General features: G+C 38.8%; 1 protein-coding gene across 9 annotated transcripts in view; it reads right to left on the bottom strand.

Moving 5' to 3' along the window:
* The window catches only part of LRRC2 (leucine rich repeat containing 2), a 435,439-nt gene that overhangs the window by 38,152 nt on the left and 377,084 nt on the right, over window positions 1–20,203 (bottom strand). For 8 of the 9 annotated variants that reach the window (XM_075599516.1, XM_075599535.1, XM_075599497.1 and 5 more), the window contains one exon: window positions 8,307–8,473. In XM_075599516.1, coding sequence (XP_075455631.1) covers window positions 8,307–8,473 — 167 coding nt within the window. The remainder of the gene's footprint in view (window positions 1–8,306; window positions 8,474–20,203) is intronic. The other variant, XM_075599551.1, reaches the window with a different exon arrangement.

The following is a 20,203-nucleotide window of genomic DNA, read 5'->3' as shown; positions in this document are numbered from 1 at the left end:
GTCTTCTTTTTGGCAACGAATCCACCCTGCCTAACATTTAAGTCCTGGTACAGCGCAGGCAGTGTCAGGCTCAATCCGGGTTTGCCCCTGTAGTAAGCAGCACCCTTAAGTGACAGGAGAGGCGGGCCTAGGGTCTTTTTTCTGCCCAATTAGGGGCTCAGACCAGGACCCTCCCCCAAGGTACTTAAAGGGCTGTACAGCCAAATTTAGAGTGTGTTCTCTCCCATTAGAGAAAGTGATTGCTGGGAGTGTACAGTCTGTGTGACTACACTTCCATCCCCTCCCTTAGGGGAGTGGGACAGCTACCCCTCATCCCACCAGGGGGAGGGAAGAGCAGAGGATAGGCTCAGGAGGCCTCAAGCTCCACGATTGATTCAAGGGACCATCTGGAGGAAGGACATAGTTGAATCTGTTTAATGCTGTATTCTTTGTGTTTGGAAGAATAAAGTTCCAGTTCTTTTATATATACTCCTGCCTGAGTGTGCAATCAATCAGGGAGTGTAGCATAAGATAAATCTCCTGCAAGTATTGTCTCCAGCACTCCTAGAGCCTGCAAGAGATGAAGGCACTGCACCAGTGAGAAATGAACAACCATCACCAATGGCGGAACTTCAGAGCTTCTGTGAACCAGCAGGTAACGAGCACATGACACACTGTAATAGCGTAAACTCTCAGAGTATGGGGGAAAACCTGTTGCATACTGTAGGTATGTTATATCTATGGCGACTAGCCCCAAGATGTGCTAAATATATAAAGAAATATTATACAACCAGATGGAAGGTGGTATCCACTTGGGCTCTCCTCATGAAGACGATCAATCATGTAAAAGATATAAAATCAGACATAGTGTAATACAGTAACTAACAAACATGTAACACTACTGACAAAAACTAGACAAACGAATGCTGTGACAAACAAATGACTGAGTTAAGTAAAAGGCATTTAATACAACAACTATATATGCAATAAAAATATAACACAGGTATTAAGTTTATTTTATCACATAATTTTAAATTTTTTAATGGATCTTATTTTTTACAGACATGTGGCACCGCCATGGGTACTAAGTTCGCTCCTAGTTATGCCAATCTTTTCATGGGCAGCTGGGAGGATAAATTTATTTGGTCGGGCTGTCCCTATGGTGCGAACTTGGTCCTGTGGCGGCGCTACATCGATGACATTTTTTTTATTTGGTCAGGCACCCCATTAGAGTTGTTATCATTTCAGGACTATATGAATAATAATTTGTTTAACCTTAAATTCACTTTCACTTCTAGCAACACTTCTATTGAGTTTTTAGATTTATGTATATATATAGAAGACAACACTTTACACACTAAAACTTTTTTTTAAACCGTTCAAGCAAACAATTATCTACACGCCAATAGCCATCACAACCCTGCGTGGATCAACAACATACCAAAGGGCCAGTTTATTAGGTTAAAACGAAACAGTTCAACAATTAACACTTTTCAGGTACAAGCACAAGATCTAAAAAATAAATTCATTGATAGGAAATATTCATCACACGGTTTGGATCAGATTATATCTGAGGTTGAATTGTTAGATAGAGGCACTCTTCTTCAGTATAAAAAGAAAACAGAGACAACAACAACAATACCATTTATTACTCAGTATAATTCAATGGCCCCTAATATAAAGAAGATTCTGTATAAGCATTGGCCAATCCTCATGAAGGACAAAGACATAGTCAATATATTACCTAATAGACCAAACATTGTGTTCACAAAAGCACCGAATATTGGACAGAAATTGGCACCTAGCTGTCCTCTCATGCGGAAAAAACTACATAACTGTTTTGGCCTTAAAGGCTATTTTATTTGCAATACATGCACAGCCTGCAAATATAGTCTAAAAAGAGCTTAATTTTCCTCCACGGTCACTTCAAAGACGTACAATATCAAACAACATATTACCTGCAATAGCACGAACGTTATTTATCTTTTGGAATGTCCCTGCGGTCTGCAGTATGTGGAAATAACTACAAGGTCCATCAAACGCCGTTTATACGACACGTTTACAATATCACCAAGGGTTTGATCACGCATAGTGTGTCGAATCACTTTCTTCAAGTACATGGCAAGGACCCTACAGGACCAAAATGTATGGCCATAGAGGCACTTACACATAATTGGCGGGGAGGCAACATCAATAGCCTCCTGGGCAAAAAGAAGTCCTTTTGGATATATGAGCTCCAGACGCTGATACCTCTGGGTCTCAATATCGAGTTCGAAATCAAAGCATTTCTCACTAACAAATAAAGTATTAATATGGTCTGTGATCTTTCGTCATTCATATCTGGCTATTGTGGCTTTACTTTAATAGATTGACATAATTGATTATAATATTTCACATTACATAGAAGTCACTAGAAAGTTTTTTTTATTTAGTTTATATGTTTACATTAGCTTTATTATAGCTCTACATTATATAAGGTATAATACACTCAGTAGTTAGTAAATATAGTTTACTCATCACATTTTCTTTACCCATTTAATTGGATGGCTCTGTACTGGACACTGTACATTTGGTTATATATCATGCTGTATTTGACACACTTGTTAGAAGGGTTTGTGGTCTATTTTTGTGGGACTTTAGGCTCTATTTTATTCCATTTGCATACTGCCTGTCCTGTATCTGTTCAATATTTGTGGTCTATTTCTATGTTCTCTCATTGGTCGCTTATTGTTTTTGGGCTAAATACCATCATATATACAGTACACCCTATGGTGGAGAACTATCTATAAGTTTATTGTAGTCATTGGCAAATGTAAAGAAATTTCATGTATATATTTGTATGTGTACACCATGCATTCAATCCTTTTTGGTATATATATATATATATATATATATATATATATACCAAAAAGGATTGAATGCATGGTGTACACATACAAATATATACATGACATTTCTTTACATTTGCCAATGACTACATATATATATATATATATATATATATATATATATATATATATATATATCACAACAAAACAAAAATTAAGGAGCGCCTATTATTACAACCTGCCTAACTGTGAGCAAGTTAGCTACTGTGTTGAGACAACCTATGGGGTGGCCAGAGGGGGTATTAATTATAAAATGGATCCTATGTTATAGGGGTAACACATGTTAAGTAAAGTTAACTTTAATAAAAACTACTATAAAAAATGTAAAAAAAAAAAAATTATTGTTAAAAATACATAAAAATTATTGAAAAAAGACCAAAACCTTAAAAAACATAGAGTCCAGTTCCAATAAAGTGCATCCAGGTAATGGCAGCCCGTTTAAAAGGGATCACAACTCCCTTGTAGAAACCTATGAAAGAAAAAGAGAAAAAAAACAGGCGCACACCTAGTGCATTAAAGTAAAACAAACAATTTATGGAACATTAAAAAAGACAAATGCCCACTCACAAGTCAAACGGTAAAATAAAGCAGTTATGAGATTGGCTCTCATATGCCAGCAGTAGCGTCCGGATCAGCAATGGAGACCTGTCCTACACGTGTGGCTCAGTCTCCTTCACCGGAAATGACGTCCTCCCGGTCGTGTGCCCCGCAAAAGGAAATCCCTCCGGGAACCACAGGAACCACAGCCTGTGCCCTAGCTTGCTTGCGTCTGGCTGCTGCACTACCAGGAGTGGTAAGAATGTGTCCGCTTTTCTTGTCTGGCTCGCCGCTCTCACACTGCAATCCAAGTAGTCCGTGATAGCTGTATTCAGTGGGAAAGTGCCTCCTCCGTCTTAGCCACGCCCAACGCGTTTCGTCATCAAAGATGACTTCTTCAGGGGATGCCCATTGGCTGTGACCCCACAGTACTTATAGCAAGGTCAATTTGCATACATAATTAGGAAAACAATTAAATCGTTAGTTACATGATTTGATTCACTCCATAGGTCTAAAGTTACCTTATTGCCTTAATTCTTATGGAATGATTATAAAGACACCACTACTTTTGCAAAAGATGAAACATAGCTCATTTGTATATGTATATAATTTACTTAAATGGTTTATCACAAACTAAGGAATGAATTTAGGATTGAATGCATGGTGTACACATACAAATATATACATGAAATTTCTTTACATTTGCCAATGACTACATATATATATATATATATATATATATATATATATATATATATATATATATATATATATATCTCAATGGGTGGTTATTATCAGCCTTCTTTGACATTTATTATAAAAATGTGTTTTTGTGTTGTTATATGTCATTATGTGTTGTTTGCTGAGACATTCAGTTCACCTTGCTGCCATTGCGCATGTCCATCCCCTCTTTGAGGTACTATACTTTTAAACCGGGACTATTTATATGTGGACATTCTATGACTGAGGCACTACTTTTTGACCCCTGTGGAAGTAAGCGCAGTCTTCCGAAACACGTAGGGTGGTCTATGCGTGCACTGCTGTCCTTACAGCATCTACCAGACTCTCACTACCACCTCCACGGACATATTCCTGCCATCATCTTGTCGGCGGCTGCTATTAGTGCTGCTGCGCAGAATTGGGCATTGACGACATCGCCTGCCTGTTGCTGTTGACTTGGATCCTGCGCTGCTGTTGCGCATGTGATGACGCCTGCTCCTTAGACACGCTGCCCTTCACGTCTGCCCTGCGGAGGTCTGTGGTGTGGAAGGCAGGGAGGGTCCCCCTTGGAGGCTCCAGCTGACCGTATGAGACACTTGGGGGCTGATCTCTACCATCACGACAGGGGATACTCTCTGAATTATCCACTGCCTTCTACCTTCTAGTGTCTGGTAAGCGGACAGTCTAGCCATTGTTGGAGTGCACATGTGACCCTTTCTTTTTAGTGTTATATTTTTATTGCACATATCGTTGTTGTATTAAATGCCTTTCACTTTAATTCAGTCATTTGTTTGTCTCAGCATTCGTTTGTCTAGTTTTTGTCAGTGGTGTTACATGTTTGTTTGTTACTGTATTACACTATGGGCCTCATGCAGAGAACAGCGCTAATAGCAATCTCGCCATTTTCCGGCGAAAATCGCGCTAAAAACAGCCGAAAATGGCGAGATTTTAAAAAAGCGCCATTTTTTTTTTCCCTTGAAATTTGCCGCGCGGCTGGAGAGTTTCTAATCTCTCCAGTTTTTTTTTCTGCCGTATGCAGAGAGCCGCGATCGCCATCTAGTGGCTGTTCGCGCCAAAAAAATGGCGCGATTTTCAACATTTTTCCTCTCCACCAAGCAGCTGGCGCTCTGCGGCCGGTGGAGGGGAAAAAAAAAAAAACGCGCTTTTTTCCCCACTAGTTTCAACAGCGCTTATAGCGCTGGTTGAAACTCTCCATATGCAGAAAGGCTTGTAAATGCAGTTTTCTGCCCTTTCTGCATATGGAGAAAAAAACTCTCCAAAAAAGCTAAAAATTTTCCCCCTCTCCAATTCTAAAATTCGCTGCTCTCTGCATGAGGCCCTATGTCTGATTTTATATATTTTACATGATTGATCGTCTTCATGAGGAGAGCCCAAGTGGATACCACCTTCCATCTGGTTGTATAATATTTCTTAACATATTTAGCACATCTTGGGGCTAAGCGCCATAGATATAACTTTTTTCTTCTCTCTTTATCTGACCTTGGGTGTCAGAGTTATATCCTAGGCTGCTGACCATTTTTTAGGAGTTTCCAATTAGCGCTGCCTTTCTTTCGTTGTATACTGTAGGTATGTACTGTATAAGCATTAACATTAGAGATGGGAAGAACAGTTCAAATCCGTTCCATGCAACTCCATCCGTCTGCGGATTGGGTACTAAAAAACTCAAGTGGATTCATTCAAAACTATCATTGTTTTACAATCCAATCCGGCTGGATTTTAAAGAATCCGAACTCTCGGATTTCCTATTGTATCCAAAATCAGTTGGGAGAGAGACTTTTAATTGGGGGGGGGAGGTGTGGGGGGTGGGCGTGTACCTAGCTGGTAGATATGTTAATGACTGTGCAACTTATATTTAAATGTGTCCTATCCCACACTTCATAAGAGGATTTCCATACTAACTATACAGAGCCTAAGTCATCAACCTAATGACTGGAATTGTGTCAGACCTAACAAGACTAGAACCCAGAACCACTGCTTTTCTAAGCCATATCTCTAGTCGGTTGAGCTAAACCAACTGATGGGTAGCATTACTGTCACATTATACTTTTAAGTTGCTCACTGCGCACATGTAGCTAATCTAGCTATTCGCACATCTCACAGGTATCTCAGGTATGCTTCACAAGGAATATTGATCTGACAACCAGAAAGTAGAAGTTGTCTGATTTTAAAGGGAGCCAGAGAGAGGTAGGTACTACAGTTATGAGCACTCATTTTGCTGCTACATGACGGATATGCACAAAATGGCTACGGTATAACAGAATAGAGACAAAAATATTCACTGTGCCATCTGCCAGAGTGCCAGACACATACTGAATTGAAATACTTTATTATAAAATAAATAAACTTCTACAAACTGCAGGAAGTGATTTCACTGGCTTCCCACAACACACAAAGTGTTATTGGGTTGACATTCTAAGGCATTTTATAAGGAATGGGGTATTGAGTCAGACTCAACTAGATCAGAAGCTTAACCCACGCACCCTCTGTTATTCAGGACGACAGCTCTAACAGTTTGAACAAACCAGTTGATGGCTAGCACCACTGTAACAGTTTACTTAGTTTTAAGCTCTTCCCTTCATTGAGTGCTCACACATTTACAAAGCACTTCGCACTCTTGTGGGATATAGAAGCATATCTAATAAGCATTCTTCTATCATGAGACACCTTCTGGCATGGGAAGACACCTTACGCCATTTATTTGAATAGTCTGTAATGTATTCCAGCACCGAAGGTGCCTTATACCAGAACACTGCTTTGTAAATATGACCCACTAAGTTTATACTTTATAAAATCAGAAGTACTAACTCAAGTCACAAGATCACTGTTATATTACTTTCTCTCTGCATCTGCTTTATTTGTTGTGCTTCACCTTGTTTTTACTTGTGTGTGTCAGAAAACATGTGTTTGATTTAATCTCACCTGGGCCCAGTAACTCATAGCCCTCAGTACATATTATTACTTTGTTCTTGAAGTCCTTTCAAGGTTACAATGAACAAAATAAATATCCCTTGGAGATATGTTGTTAGTAGATGGTGTGCACTGTTAGCCATCAGCTGGTTTATCTCACACTGCTAACTCTGTAACCTAGAAAAGCAGTGGTTGTGGTTTCTTGTCCTATTGTGTCTGACACCATCCAGTCATATTAGGTTAGTGCCTTTGGCTTCTCAACTCTATATAATTGGTATGGAAATCCTTTTCGGAAGTGTGTGATGGGGCTAATTTAAATATACTTTGCATATCTCCCATTCAGGTACCTTATGTGTGCTCCTTTTTCAGCATGTCTCCCTAATTTGCTTGGAGGAATATACCCACATATACACACAACTGGAGACACTACTAAACTAAAAGTCTCCCCCCCTTGACACTGACCAAAGGTACCAGCCTATCCGAGGCAAATCCAAATCCGCAAACACGTTTCACCCATCTCTAATTAACATACGGTAAACTTACTTCAATCATTAGGGAAAGAAAAAATTACACGGGGGAACAAAATGCATCTCACAATAATAAGTACATATATTTTGTTTTTTTAATTGTTATTGTGTGCAAAACCGTTTGCCATTTGTCATTTCCACCATTGGGCAAACAAAACAAAATGCATACAAATATGTTTGATCCTGCATATTAATTTACTCTCTTCCTCCTCTCACTATCTTCCCACTCACCCCTTCTCCCCACAATTCTTTCTCCACATTCAATCACCCCCCATCCCCACACTCAATAACCCCTTCCCCCAAAAACACACCTAAAAGTCAGTCTCCAACAAAACAAACACACACACACAATAAACCCCTTCCCCCAATAAATACACATACGTGTTTAACACTCCCGCACACGCCCCCAATGCACACACACTAAACCCCCCTCTCCCAATACACAAACATGGAGCATTTTTGGTTAAAAAAAAAACAATGATATTAACACATTTCTAAACACCACAGAACATCTTAAGGGAGTCTACATTTATTTCCATATAAGACATACTTTGGCCTCACTAAGAAACTTTAGTAAATGCAGCAATATGACATCTGATCTACCAGACTATACGATCTGGGCCATTACATGCCATACAACACCTTTCAGTCCACTGCTTAATAATCTCAACCACAATGCCATCACAATTGGAATCCTTTTTTGTATAAAAAAATTGACTGCTTTTACCTGTCTATGTCTTGTGGAAGATCCTTTAAGTTATTGTTGCTGATGTCCAACCACTTCAGACTTGACATCCGTAAGACACAAATTGGAATGGAAGAGAATTTGTTTGCTGACACATCTACAAAAGTGGCCTTTTTCAAGTTACTCAGCTGGAAAAGAAACAAGGGAACCTTTCATGACAATGAAGAAAATAGTAACAGGCCTGTCTGGCTTGTATGAGTTATGGTTGACCCCTGCAAACAGATAACTAACTACATGTTACATGTGACAAAGATGAGATATTAGGGGGTCTGGCATAACAACATAACAGCATTTAGGATGAAGCCATTTTGTGTGAATATTTCAATCCGCCATCTTGTCTTGTCTTTGTGAGTCTAATTTCTGTGTTTCATTTCTGTATAAACAAATGTGTGAAGCAGAGAATGGAATTTTTTTCGCTCCTAGCTAAATTTATTGACACTTCCTCATCCAATCAGCTTCAAATTAAAAGAGTAAACAGGCTAAAAGTTATGAGAACCCATGAGATAAGCTTAGATTCTTGCAGTAGAACCAATTCTCACAACATATTGCTTGGTGACAGAATAGGCACATCCCATTTAACCCCAGAATGGTTTTTAGCTGACAGGTAGTTATACAATATTGTTATGTATTACAAAATGACATCGACTTTAATATTGTTATGTATTACAAAATGAGGTAATATTAATGACGCACAAGCCCCCATTGAGGGAGGACACTTTTTAGGATTTAGGGTATAAATATATGGCATACCATGTTTATTGTTTGGAGAGCTTTTGTTTTGAAGCTGTCTCCGTTGTGCACTTGACTTGAATAAATTCACGTGTTATTCTGTTTTCAAAATAACCTCAGACTGTGTTTCTTATTTACGTTTTTCTCAGATGGCGCATTCCGAAATAGGGACTTAATATCATCGGAATCGAGCACCCAGATGAATCACTCCTCCATCACTCAAACCTGAGCGCTCATATGAATCAAGGTAAGGCTACCTGCATTTTTTAGACAAACAGCCTGATTAAATAGTTTTGAGTGGTGCGTGGAGCTGATTTTTGAACGGTGTCTTATCTGATGTGACGAGTAAGAATCCCTAGCAGTTTCATGTGAATTTATTATTCTCTGTTCCTGTATTCATTTTAAAGTGTAAGAGTTGTTAACAGTTGTTAGGGGCTAAGGTAAGAGTGCCGTTAAAGGTTTTGGTGTTTTGGTGATGAAGGTGAGTGTTTGTGTGCTAAAAGGGATGTTTTCAGACCGTCCTGGGTTGTGATAAATACTTTTGTTGTCTGAGCAGGACGGGTCCCTGATTGTACATTTCCTCTGTTTTGTCATTTACATACCAAGTGAGTTATTCATGGAGATCTGGTTAGAAAGTCTTATCTGTATCCATGTTATAAAAGTATAAGGTTTATCAGGACTGGGTTGGACCAGCTGAAGTGATTCAAGTTTTTCTTTGGTATAGTTATGGTGAGAAAATGTGATTGGGGAACAGTCTTGGCACAGGTCCTTATCTGCATAATTACACTATTCAGAACAATAACATGCCAAAAGAGTTGTACGTAATCAGCTTGCGTTGATTATTGTAACGCTAAATTGTACAGGTCAATTAAATTTGATTTCTGTAACCGAAGACGTATTGTACAGGTCAATTAAATTTGATTTCTGTAACAGGGGAATAATGGGAAACCAAAAATTCTCAAAGGATTGTGTGTCTGCAGAAAAAGATAATAAAGAATGAATACAGAGAACGAAAAGAGACAATATAAATATATTTTGTTGGCCAGTGAATGGCACTGTTTGTACTATTATCAACTAATTGCGCAGATGTTTAAATGAAAGAGGGGTCTTTTTCTGTGGGATTGATAAGCTCAGGGAGCGCCGTCTCATGTGTTTTTGAATCCCACAGGGAAACATACCTTACGTTAATATGGGTCAAAAGAATTATGTTGAGAGACAGAAGGGTCCCGCTGCATTTATTTTTACCATTGCCAGGACAGAAGTTAATATAATAACAAGTGAAAAAGAAAGTGTTTGGAAGGGACAGAAAGTGTTATAAGTGTAAAAAGGTAGGACATGTTGCCAGTAATTGCAGAGCAGCCCTAAGAGAGAGAGTAGAAGAAAAAGAATGAAATTTAAAAGGTTTGTTCGTACTGGCCACACGAATAGGTCTTTTGAACCAGAAAATATTCTTTTTCCTTCTGTTCTAATGGCAACTAGAAAGAGAATAAAAGCAGGTTATTTATATGAGAAGCTGATTCGCTGTGTAGGAGAGAAGTTTGTGTCTATGTTCTTTGTGTGTCTGTATTGTGGTTTCTGTATTGTGTGTAAACCAGTTAAAACATGTCAATTGCATTTCTATAGGATTAGGATATGTTGGAGAGATTTTAAGCTTGCACGTATTGTTTAAATTATATAGGGTGTGTTCATAAGTTGATCTAACCTCAGTTTAGTTCATTGTCCCATTTTTTATTTTTGAGAGGCCATATTTTTATTTTTGAAAGGTCATATTTTTTATTTTTTGAGAGGCCATATTTTTATTTTTGAAAGGTCATATTTTTTATTTTTGAGAGGCCATATTTTTATTTTTGAAAGGTCATATTTTTTATTTTTGAGAGGCCATATTTTTATTTTTGAGAGGCCATACATTTTTTCGGTTTTATTGCTGTGGAAAGAGCTCCATTTTTAACTTTGAGCTGAAGTTTCAATCCAGTAATTAATATTTAGAAGACGGAGAAACTGTTTTGTTACCTGCTTTGCACTCAAGGTCTTTTTTTGGCGAAACGCCCGGGCTGGCATACTGCCCAAGATAAACAAGCTCTGAAATTTTTCTCTGAGTGTCTTTAAAAAATAACGCTGTCTGTGTGTTCGGCACTGTGCAAAGAGATTATATTACAAGAAATTTAGTGTGAAGTCCTATACAAAAGCATTTGACTATTATCTGAATATGTGATATGTTTTATAACTTTTAACCATTTATTTTTTCCATAGGTGTTCTATTTTATTATAAGCAGTAGTTATTGTTAAAATATTTGTAGAATGTTTTGCCAAAGTGGTGCATTGGGAGTCACCTCTCGTTTTTGGATATGTTCTAGGTATAGAGTTAAAGGACAGGTGATACCTAGTTGCAAATACAGTTACATAAGTGAGCAGGGTATATATTATATGCAAGGCATTTCATATTTTTAGCAGAATAGTTACAATGGAGTGTTTGGGGTGGAGGCCTGACTGGAATTGGCTAGGGGCATTTGTCTTAGTATAGTAATTGTTTAATTGGGAGTGAACACATTTTTGTCCATGACATTGGATAGTAGTGTATTGCAGTGTATGAATTTATGTACAGCGTCAAAAATGTTCTCAGCACTTCACAAAGAATACAGTAGAGGGAATTATAATAGAATAGTAAGTGCAGAAAAATCAGACAATAGGAAAGGAAATCCCTGCCCTTAAGAGCTTACAATCTAAGGTTTGAGGGGAATTTTCAGAGATAGCAGGTGAGGGAATAAGTGCTGTAGATGGCAGAGCTTGGCCACAATGGTTGTGGTAGGAGTGACTGTGTGTGAAATAATAGCCATGAGTGCAGGCTATTGAGATGTTTAATTTGTGGGGCAAGTTTTAAGGTTAGTTAGTATTTTATGAAAAGGTTGATACCATTTGCATCGGAGGAGATGACAGTGAGGCATGAATGAGAGCAAGTGTGTATGGGGAGAAGAGAGATTGGTCTGTAGTTTGAGACAGTGTTTTTGTCCCCACTTTTGAAGATTGGGACAGCTCTGGTAGTTTTCCAGGTCTTAGGGGTATGGCCTGTAGACAGGATAGAGTTGATTATGGAAGCAATTGATTTGACAATGGCTGAGGCCCAAAGTCATAGGAACTTAGATTGTAGTACAGTCAAGTCCACATTAGCTGCTTAGTTTTAAATATGAGGAGCATTAATAGGAGATACCTCTGTCTATATGCAGATGTTAAGACAGTAGTAAACCCATTGATACAAGAATTTGTTCCTAGGTATAAATTATCTCCCTATGAGACACTTATGGGATGACTTATGACTAACAGTGGTTCAAAGGAACAAATTAAGGACCATATATTGGTAATAAAACAATTAATAATTATTGTATGCCACTAATACATTTTTTGAGTCTCTCTAGGCATAAGGTATGATAAAAGTGCACCTACACGAGACGGAGTTAAAGGTCAAGTAGTTCCTAAAAAAGCATGCTCTTCATCCCAGATGAAAAGGACCATACTAACCACCAATACAGCAATTAAAGTGGCAGAGTTCTTTCCCTGGACCCAAAGTACAGTAAAGCTCATTCCAGCTCCACCAAAGACCAAAGGCACCTAAAGCACAGCCGCATCAAGTTAACGTTTTGACGAGACAAACTTTGACCGTTAACCAACGAGGAAAATAAGATACCAGGCAGAGGCCTGATCTTATCAGGAACATTTCATTTTTTCAAAGACTCAAAACATTTTATTTTTTCAGAGACTCAATATTCCTGATTTCTATCAGAACATTTTATTTTTCAGAGACTCAATATTTTTTATTCTTTAGAGTGTGTTTAAGTTAGAAATTTAAGGTGTATGTACAATTGAGCCTTGATGGGAGGATTGGTTTCCTGGAAGCGTGGCTTGTGAAAGCTCTTGTATGTGTTTTGGCAGTACTCATCACTCTCTATGTATGTGTCATATGCAGCAAAACTTTGATCCAGAAGTGTGTTGCACCTCCAACGAGAGGAGGGGGTCACCCAGGGGGTGTGTCAGCCACAAGGAAAGGATCATAAGTCAGCCATGTTGACCATCGCAGACATTGGCTGTTCTGATATTCTGAGTGAATGATGTATACAATGCATGCAGGGGTGAGGATCATGCATTTCGCTTCCACAGATACCAAACCCCTTCAATTCTCAGTAATAGCTGAAAATATATGATGATAGAGATAGATGCCATATCCTTTATCTAGCAACTGCATACCCAAAGAAAGGTTGCTTGCATAAAATAAGGTTTTTAGTATTATGTGTATAATTTCTGTATTTTTCCAATTTTTTAAGGGAACCTCTTTAAAGGGTGTATCACACACTAGGAACAAGAATCAATTTATGGGTCAAGTGTCTCCACCAACCAATGAAACCTGTGTAAAAATGTATGTTCAGTCAGATAACAATTTACAGGAAGGATGTGGCCTTAATTTTGCAGTTTTTAATTTCATCATTAAACCAAGAACAGGTTCAGATCAGGCTTATGGCCTTACAAAACAGAATGGCTTTAGATTACATTTTAGCATCAAAAGGAGGTGTATGTGCCCTGATTAAAGAACAATGTTGTGTTTTCATCCAAGATCAGAGTGGCAAGGTACAACATGAGTTAGATAAGATAGGAGAAATTCAAGAAAGACTTAGGAAGGAAGGTGACACAGACTGGGACCCTTTGGGGCTGACTGGATTGGTAGGATCACTAGGAGCGAATTTTTTTAATGCGGTAATGTGTGTGATTGTGATACTCGTTGTCTTCTATGTTTGTGTTACGTTTGTCAAAGGCATGATCCACAAATATGCAACCCCATCTGCAGACATAATGCCATTGTTTGCAGAACCAATCTACAGAGGTCCCTTGAAGAAAGAAGATGCCAAATACAATGTTCTAACTCTGGAAAAGAATTTGGCTATAACGCCATACTACGAGACTATGACTACATTTGGCAGGCACCCTCGTGCACTGTCCTACACCCTCAAGCAGCATTATGAAATAATGGATCACCCTTGTGCCTCCCAACGTGTTTCTGGACTAACATCATACCAATAATTCTAAAAAAACAATGTTTTAAAGAATCAGAGGAGGGACTGACAAAGATGAGCTATTAGGGGGTGTGGCATAACAACATAACAGCATTTAGGATGAAGCCATTTTGTGTGAATATTTCAATCCACCATCTTGTCTTGTCTTTGTGAGTCTAATTTCTGTGTTTCATTTCTGTATAAACAAATGTGTGAAGCAGAGATTGGAATTTTTTTCGCTCCTAGCTAAATTTATTGACTCTTTCTCATCCAATCAGCTTCAAATTAAAAGAGTAAACAGGCTAAAAGTTATGAGAACCCATGAGATAAGCTTAGATTCTTGCAGTAGAACCAATTCTCACAACATATTGCTTGGTGACAGAATAGGCACATCCCATTTAACCCCAGAATGGTTTTTAGCTGACAGGTAGTTATACAATATTGTTATGTATTACAAAATGACATCGACTTTAATATTGTTATGTATTACAAAATGAGGTAATATTAATGACGCACAAGCCCCCATTGAGGGAGGACACTTTTTAGGATTTAGGGTATAAATATATGGCATACCATGTTTATTGTTTGGAGAGCTTTTGTTTTGAAGCTGTCTCCGTTGTGCACTTGACTTGAATAAATTCATGTGTTATTCTGTTTTCAAAATAACCTCAGACTGTGTTTCTTATTTACGTTTTTCTCACATGAATAAAGAACAACTTGATGAGTGCCTACAGTAAGAATGCATGCCATTTTGCATTTCCCCTTATTACAAAAGTTATCTGCCCTCTTTATAGCAAACACATTATGGGGGCTAAAATAGGTTGCAGCTTTATAACTGGAATACATTGCATCCATCATAAATAATACACTATATTGCATGCTTTATTGTCATGATACACTAGGATACTGCAAATATATTGAACTTCTGCACTTTAATATGTGGAATAACAATAGATTCCACAATTTATCACATGCCTATGCCAATTTATTTATGCCTATGTACAATATACATGGATACCCAGAATATATTGGGGATAAAAAAACGAATCATTCCTATATTTTGCTGTTTTGTAGATGTTCAGTTAATTTTTAAGCAAATGAAAGTCATGAAAAGTTCAACTTGGAAAGAAACGCCATTTTTGTAGTGAACTTGAACTTTGCCAAAAAGTTCACCTATCTTTATTTCTGGCCCAGGAGACACCTTTTGAAGTGAACTGCTTTTCAGGCAATTGAAAAGCACTGCTTAGTAAATATGGGCCTATACCACACCTGAGAAAATATTAGTACATACATACAGATATAGCCTGTCTGTATGTTCAGTTTTCCTTAACTAAAGTCTGGACATCAATCGTTTTGTTTTTGAGATGTAATCAATATACATCTCGTTTAGTTGTAGACAACTGGAGACAGCTCTTCGTGTTGCTATTCACACCTGAATTAAACAGGATATGCCAGATAGATTTCAGATTTGTTTGTTTGAAATTCAGCGCCTGTCCGCCAGATGGCACAGTGAATGTGTTAAGTTAGTTAGTCTATGTAGAGTGCTGTAAGGCTCAAGTAGGTGCAAGACTGATCCAGCAATATACTGCAATTCATTACAATTCCTCATTGTTTTATGGCCTTGACCATTCAAGACGTTGTCAAAATTTGGTTGTTTTAATATTTTGTTGCAAAACGTAAATGTTCAATGTTTTCTACTTTGTGGTCACTCACTCCTGACTTTTTCGTGAGCTGAGAAAGAGTTCAATGTCAATTGCTGTAGGGAAACCATATTGTAGTATAATCTCTCATTTATTCAGCAATTAATGATGCAGCACATAAGAAAGCCACTGTATCACAAATATATGGCTATCTCATTGCCAATTATGAATACTTTAGGGATTCAGCTAACTAGTAAATTGTAAAATTCAGTGCACTTTACTTTGTCAATTAATTATTACTTCATTCACATACCCTTCACCCCTCACCACCCCCCCCCCCAATCCGGGTGTCAGAGGAGGTTTTTGGGTATTAGATCCATCCTTTGCGAATATGCTTGATCATGGCAACTTTAGAAGGAGAAGAGACGGACCAACAGATTGAGTCATACTTCCAAATCTCGCAAAGGGACACCATTTGAAAATCATAGTGAACAGCAGCCTCAACCTGATTATTCCTTGTCAGTCCATCTGGTAACTAGTCCTACCTGACTACTATCTACAGCAGTCAAACCTTAATTTTACCTCTAATGGTCAGTATGGATACCTATCCAAATATAATCCTGCTGAATATCGTCCACATCAGCAAGGTTGGCAAGGTTGGCAAGAATTCTAATGAAGGTAAATATAATATAAAGGACTGTGTAAAATCACGTGTCACATTTAAAGTGTCTGTAGAGTTAATTTCGCAGTTATCATCTCTGGATGTTTTCTTTCTATATCTTTAAACATGGATGCATTCTGAATATCTGGGCTAACATTCTGATTCATTTCTTCAAACATTTTTTTCTATCAATTGAAAGAGAACTTAAAATCTAATTATCAACTTTTTGGTATGTTTCTGTGAGCTGATTTCTTCTATCAATTGAAAGAGAACTTAAAATCTAATTAACAACTATGTGGTATGTTTCTGTGAGCTGATTAGACAAACCCCTCCCTTGTCAAATGCATGCGATCAGAGTATTTAAGACAATCTATCTTGGCTGTGAGCCATATGGCTGCATAAGGCTGCGCTTATAGTGCCGTCGCGATGTGATGTCGCGTCAAAACAAATGCATTGCCACCGTTGCGTGCACTTATAGTAAGCGCAACGCGATGGCGTGATGGCTCGCGATAGCTGGAAGTCATCTCAATTTGATTTTTCCAGCAACCATAGCCTGACGTCGCCGTCACGTCGCTGGCACTATAAGCGTAGCCTAACATCAAAGTGTCACATTTACAGTGTCCGTAGAGTTCATTTTGGAGCTGAAATTGGAGGTGAAGATTAGAGGAAGATCTGGACTCTGCACAACAACAACAACAACTTTGCAACAGTGAGATCTTGACTTGCTAAATGCTATCTTTATTTGTACTCTTCCTATCCTCCAATAACTGAGAAGTCTCTCCTCCTGCATCTCACTATGCCCTCCCTATTGCTTTTTCTGTTTACTGTTTCCTCACTCCTTTGTGAACGTCTCTTTTCTCTCCAACTTCCCCACTGCACCATTATTTATACACCTCTCTCCCAAAAACTTCTTTACCCCTCAATAAAAAATACAGACAACAAATCCTCTATTAAAACCCTTTATCTACTCCTTCCTGCTTTTGGGGATCTCCCCTAAGATTGAACCCAGACTTACATGGTTTTAGATGATGTCACGTCCTTGACGTCGGTGGCGGTGACCTGCGGTGTTTAGGAGCTCCAGTGTATCGAGTATTTGGATATCCACTTGACTGATCTGGTTGTATTAAGTGCTGGTTTACTTGCATTTTCCTTCCCCTTTAGCTTGTCAAGTTTACATTCATTGCATATTCTGTCGCTTTTTGGGTCTAGCCCTATGTATGGCACCCTGCTGTTATAGTCTACGGGTCAAAAACCCAGACCACATACAAGAATCAGGCTTTTCCACAGCGTCTTTAGTTGCATACATATATACTGCTAAGTTGCTTTAATGTTGTGTCTGTTTTAGACTTGCCTACTCAGACACACTATTCATGATCGCATACTCTGTTGCCACTGCAATGATATTCTCTGAATTGACAGCTTAACTATATGTTTGGGTGATGTTGCTATATGTATGTTCTTGGTTACATTGTATGAGTAACTAAAACTGATATACTCACAGTGGGATTTAAAGCTACCAGCATCCTTTCAGTGTATCATCAGAGCTCCGTCATAGGAACCCTGTGTGTATGTTATATGGACATACTCCATATCCTATACCACACAGATTTGGGGATTATTTCTCCCACATTTTTGGGGGACCTTGGTGGGCTTTAGAGGAACCCCATTTACCCTCTTCAAACACCTCAAAACTTTTTTTGTTTTGCGTCGTTGGGCACTTGAGGCTATTAGTTTGGTATTATACATTGTCCCACCTTTTTGTTGCCCCCATAGAGTGCAATTATGGGTTTCTGTTCTGGTCTGGATTGCTATCCCGACTAGATTTTTGTGACCCAGACATACACACCTGATCTCACCTACGCCTCCCTTCCATCTCTTCCCCTGTAAATGGTGTTAACCTTCTGATTTAATCCGGACTAATCTTAAATCTCGCCCCACAAAGCAAGCATCCCAATAGCCTGCGCTCATAGCTATTGTCAAACACCCACAGTCACTCCTACCACCCATTGTGGCCAGGCACTGCCATCTACAGCACTTATTCCCTCACCTGCTGTCTCTGTAATTATCCCATCATTCCACTTAGATTGTAAGCACTTCGGTGCAGGGATTTCCTTTCCTATTGTCTGATTTTGCTGTGCTTATTATATTATTATAATTCCCCGTACTGTATTCTTTGTGAAGCACTGAATACTCTTTTGGCATACAGTACTGTAACCTCTGCAGACTCTGCATACTGTATACATTATTAAATGACATCCACAAACTCCCAACTCCCATCTGGGAGAAGAGAAAGTAAGATTTGTAACACAGTATATCTCGCACACCTACACGCGCATTATTACCTACCATCCCTCAACCAACCCCCATCACCAAGACGGGATTAGCCTCGGAAACAAGATAACAATTCAATTGTGAAGTAAAACAAATTAGGAGAGCATTTTACATGGGTTTTATTTTTCACAGCAGTACTGTAGGACTGAATAACAGAACACCACAGATTGAATATACAATATACTGTATATATACGTACGTACTGCATGTTACAAGGGCTTGGTTGAGTGACACTCACTGTACTGCATGTTACATGAGGACAAGGGCTAGGCTGAATGTGTACTGCATGTTACATGTTGACAAGGGCTAGGCTGGATGTGTATTGAATGTTACATGCTGACAAGGGCTAGGCTGTATGTGTAATGAATTTTACATGTTGACAAGGGCTAGGACTGTACTGCATGTTACACGAGGACAAGGCTAGAAAACCTTAGAACAATGAAACCAGTGAACACTTTATAAGAAAAAACTTTTTTTTATTATATGAAAACTTACTGCAATCTGTGTGTGTATACAGTATATATAACACACACACACACACACACACACACACACACACACACACACACACACACACACACACACACACACACACACACACACACACACACACACACACACACACACACACACACACACACACACGTGTGTATATATATTCAGTACTGAAGTCTGTGGTACACATATACTTTAGATGTTTGTTTATTGCGTTACAGTTAATGGATGAAACTGGGCTTTGACTCCGCAATGTCTGCTTCCGTGATGCCTAAAGTACTGTAACCTCTGCAGACTCTGCATACTGTATACACTATTAAATGGCATCCACAAACCCCCAACCCCTATTGCCAGCTAGCCAAACACACTCACCCGTACCTGAGAGAACAGAATGTAAGGTTTGTAACCCAGCATACTTTGCTTGCACGCATGCCCAATATTAACTACCATCCTGCAACCGTCCACCATCACCAGGACAGGATTAGCCTCCGAAGCAAGATAACAATTAAATTGTGAAGTGACACAAATTGGGAGAGAATTATACACAGGTTTTATTTCTCACAACAGTACAGTAGGACGGAATAATAGAATACCACACTTTTATACACACACATATATACACATACACACACACAGATACATATACAGTGGCAACCGCCTTTATTCTCCTGCGGCCGTTTCCCTGCGATTTTTTAAATCGCGGGCAGATGTGGATTTTTTTCCTTCGTTTTCGGCGCCGCGGGCGCTTTCAATGATAAACACCATTAGCTCTTGTCCGATGATGCGGCCAACACGCGGAAAACCCCCTCACAAATTGAAAACATCCCCGCATTTTTACGGGTAAGTAGGAGGATAGCAGGGGCCGCAGCAGTATTATTTGTACTCTTCCTATCCTCTGCGTGGAGAGGAGGAACCTCAGGAAACGGAAGGTAACCTCTGCTAGGGGAGAGTGCAACAGGTAACAGGAACCTGCGGTGGCAAACCAGC

Source organism: Ascaphus truei, chromosome 1 (assembly GCF_040206685.1).
Source record: "Ascaphus truei isolate aAscTru1 chromosome 1, aAscTru1.hap1, whole genome shotgun sequence".
Classification (NCBI taxonomy): Eukaryota; Metazoa; Chordata; class Amphibia; order Anura; family Ascaphidae; genus Ascaphus; species Ascaphus truei.
The sequence above is the reverse complement of the archived record's forward strand: the minus strand, read 5'-3'. Positions and strand labels throughout refer to the sequence as shown.